The sequence below is a fragment of the Galendromus occidentalis genome, unplaced genomic scaffold, assembly GCF_000255335.2.
Source record: "Galendromus occidentalis unplaced genomic scaffold, Mocc_1.1 scf7180000075749, whole genome shotgun sequence".
Taxonomy (NCBI): Eukaryota; Metazoa; Arthropoda; class Arachnida; order Mesostigmata; family Phytoseiidae; genus Galendromus; species Galendromus occidentalis.
In genome coordinates, this window is record NW_003803739.1 from 294 (window position 1) to 2,640 (window position 2,347).

General features: G+C 49.6%; 1 protein-coding gene across 1 annotated transcript; it reads left to right on the forward strand.

The window, feature by feature from the left end:
• Positions 1 to 241: 241 nt before the first annotated feature.
• LOC100909335 (uncharacterized) lies at positions 242 to 2,305 on the forward strand. The gene is made up of 4 exons (XM_003738015.2): positions 242 to 770; positions 861 to 1,118; positions 1,231 to 1,346; positions 1,466 to 2,305. Exons 1-4 carry the CDS (start codon positions 446 to 448, stop codon positions 2,303 to 2,305), a joined length of 1,539 nt encoding a protein of 512 aa, XP_003738063.1. The 5' UTR covers positions 242 to 445.
• The last annotated feature ends 42 nt before the right edge of the window (positions 2,306 to 2,347 follow it).

Here is a 2,347-nt window from a genome sequence, read left to right on the forward strand (position 1 = left end):
TTGGAGCTATGTGCTACAAAACTACAAACGAGGACCGAGACGGTGCTCGAGACAGAACCTCCGAGAATCTCAGGAGCAAGCGATGGCGCATTGATAGGTCCACTGAAGGCAGATGTAAGCAGAAGTAGACGAAGCATGCAGACATGATGGAATGCAGAATTGTGTACTGACGACGGAATATCCGAGCCGTGCTCTGAAGTACATCGATGGGCAAAACTTGGAATAAGAGAGTTAGAGAGAGAGCGAATTCACTGCAACTTCAGAGCCTCCGACCGCTTACGCGACTTGGGAAGAATCCGCTACGGCGAGAGTACTTTTAAAGAACAGGATCCGATTATCAGTCACTCCGAACACTGCGCGGTCAGACCGAGTCTGCGCGTTGATGTCCGAGGCGCGAAGAAGCATCGCACAGCTATCTGTTCAAGGCTGACAACGACATAGAGCCATGGGTAGAATCCTGACGAAATGCTTCCTATCGATGGTCCTCTCCGGTCTCACGGCTCTTGTCATGTCACTTGGAAGATTCAGCCGCAAACAGATTTTGATTTTTGCGACCGGAGTTTCTATATTGAGTTTTCTGAGTACACGAGTTTGCTGCTCCATGTATCTTATGGTGCCCTCCATAGTCACCAAATCGGGGCGCGTCATATTAGCGGTGTACGCTCTGGAGCAAGTGTTGACTGGTCCAATAACCGATTTCCTCTTGAACTTGGATATCTTCCTGCGAACGTGCATATGTTTCATAAAGCTTTTCCTGAAATACACTATCGGTGAGTCTCTCGAACGAGGTCCGCGCTCAAAACTGAGGAAACCGATGACCTCAAGTTCCTCGAGCAGAACCCCATCCCCTTTTTCTGCAGACTCCTACAAACTGTGCTTCGATCCGGCATTCAAAGTTTTCTCGGATATAATGAGTAAAGACCGGCATGATGTGTTCAATTACACCGAGTCGGACATGTCGTGGGTCTTTGACGTGACCAGCTCTGAGCCTTTGACCCAAGACCTCGGGTTTAATTTTCTGAGTTTGAATATAAGCGTAACCCAGCTGGACTATCTTCGCATCACCTACCGCGAATACCAGAACTGGGTGAACAAGCTGCGCACAACCAAAGACTTGGGTGAGGTTCACGTCCAAGCTGCCTATCGAACCGATATCTTTTCCCGAATCGCGGACGGAATCATCCGCTCGAACCGAAGCGTACAGCAAAAGAGCGAAATTATCTTTCACAGGCGGTGCTGAAGGCGATCTCCGGGTCCGCTGCGAGATACTGCTGTTCCTGGCCCATCTCCGTTGCGTAGAAAAAGTTCACGACTCTTGGCCGCTCTGTGATTGGGGCCCGGGTGTGGTTAGAGAGACTTGCCGAGAGGTTTGTCGGCCAATCATCGTCATGTTGACTGAAGACTTCTGCGGGACTGAGAAAGTCACTGATCAATTCCATGCGTGTGATAATTAAAATTTCCCGAGTGGTTCGCGCGGAACAATTCTTTCGATATCGCTGGAGTGAACACCGAGAGATCCACTCTGGATGACGCTTACAATGAAGCTTCGAACTACCTCAGAACATATAGGGCACGTACTGCTCTTCTCGGTAACATCTTAGAAATAGCTCTCTTGCTGATAACGCCCTGTTGTTTCGTCGTCATTTATGGCTTCCTTCATAAATACCAACATTATCCCAGCTTCCACAACTGCTACGTTTACGGAGATTTTGGAAAATTCAGCGAGCAATCGGGTCTCAGGCTGGATGAGAAGGACTTGAAACGTGTCGCAACCTTCTGGACACCGAAACCGCTGGATAATGAGTGGCATGGCATTGAGCGTCTTGTTTTCTCGAAGGTTTGGCTGACTGTGGTCCTCGGCATATGTGCGCTCAGCGTCAACCATTTGATGGCGAACGTCTTGAAAGTAATGAAAGAAGAGAGTCGACTGTCTGGCGTGTATAACACGGAGCAAAATCTGAGCGTTCAAGTCGTAGGGATCGGTATCGTAGCCAAGTTCATGAGATCATTCCTGGGATACCTTGTGAGTTCGAGTCGGGTCTCGAGCAATGTGGACACGGCTGTCTGTCTCGTCTCGGGACACGACTCTGGGAAAACTGGCCTGATTCTGGGAATCTATGTCTTCATGGTCTTCACTTGTGTCGCAGAAGTATATGCGTTCCGCCTCAGGTTCCTTCTCTGCCGCTATTTCTACCCCGAAGCGCACCGACGTAGGATGCTCTATCTCTGCCACGCTATTTTGCTGTGGCGATCTCAACGTGCTGCTATCGCGGTTGAAATGACGCGCGCGAGCCCAATTGAATGATCCATACATGTGTTTCTGGATTCGGCCAAGCATGGTGACCCT

Coding starts and splice junctions, on each gene's coding strand:
- LOC100909335 (XM_003738015.2), top strand. CDS start 446: ATGGGTAGAATCCTGACGAAATGCTTCCTATCGATGGTCCTCTCCGGT. Junction 1,119..1,230: donor GCGCACAACCAAAGACTTGG/GTGAGGTTCACG, acceptor TATCTTTCACAG/GCGGTGCTGAAGGCGATCTC. Junction 1,347..1,465: donor GTGATTGGGGCCCGGGTGTG/GTTAGAGAGACT, acceptor AAATTTCCCGAG/TGGTTCGCGCGGAACAATTC.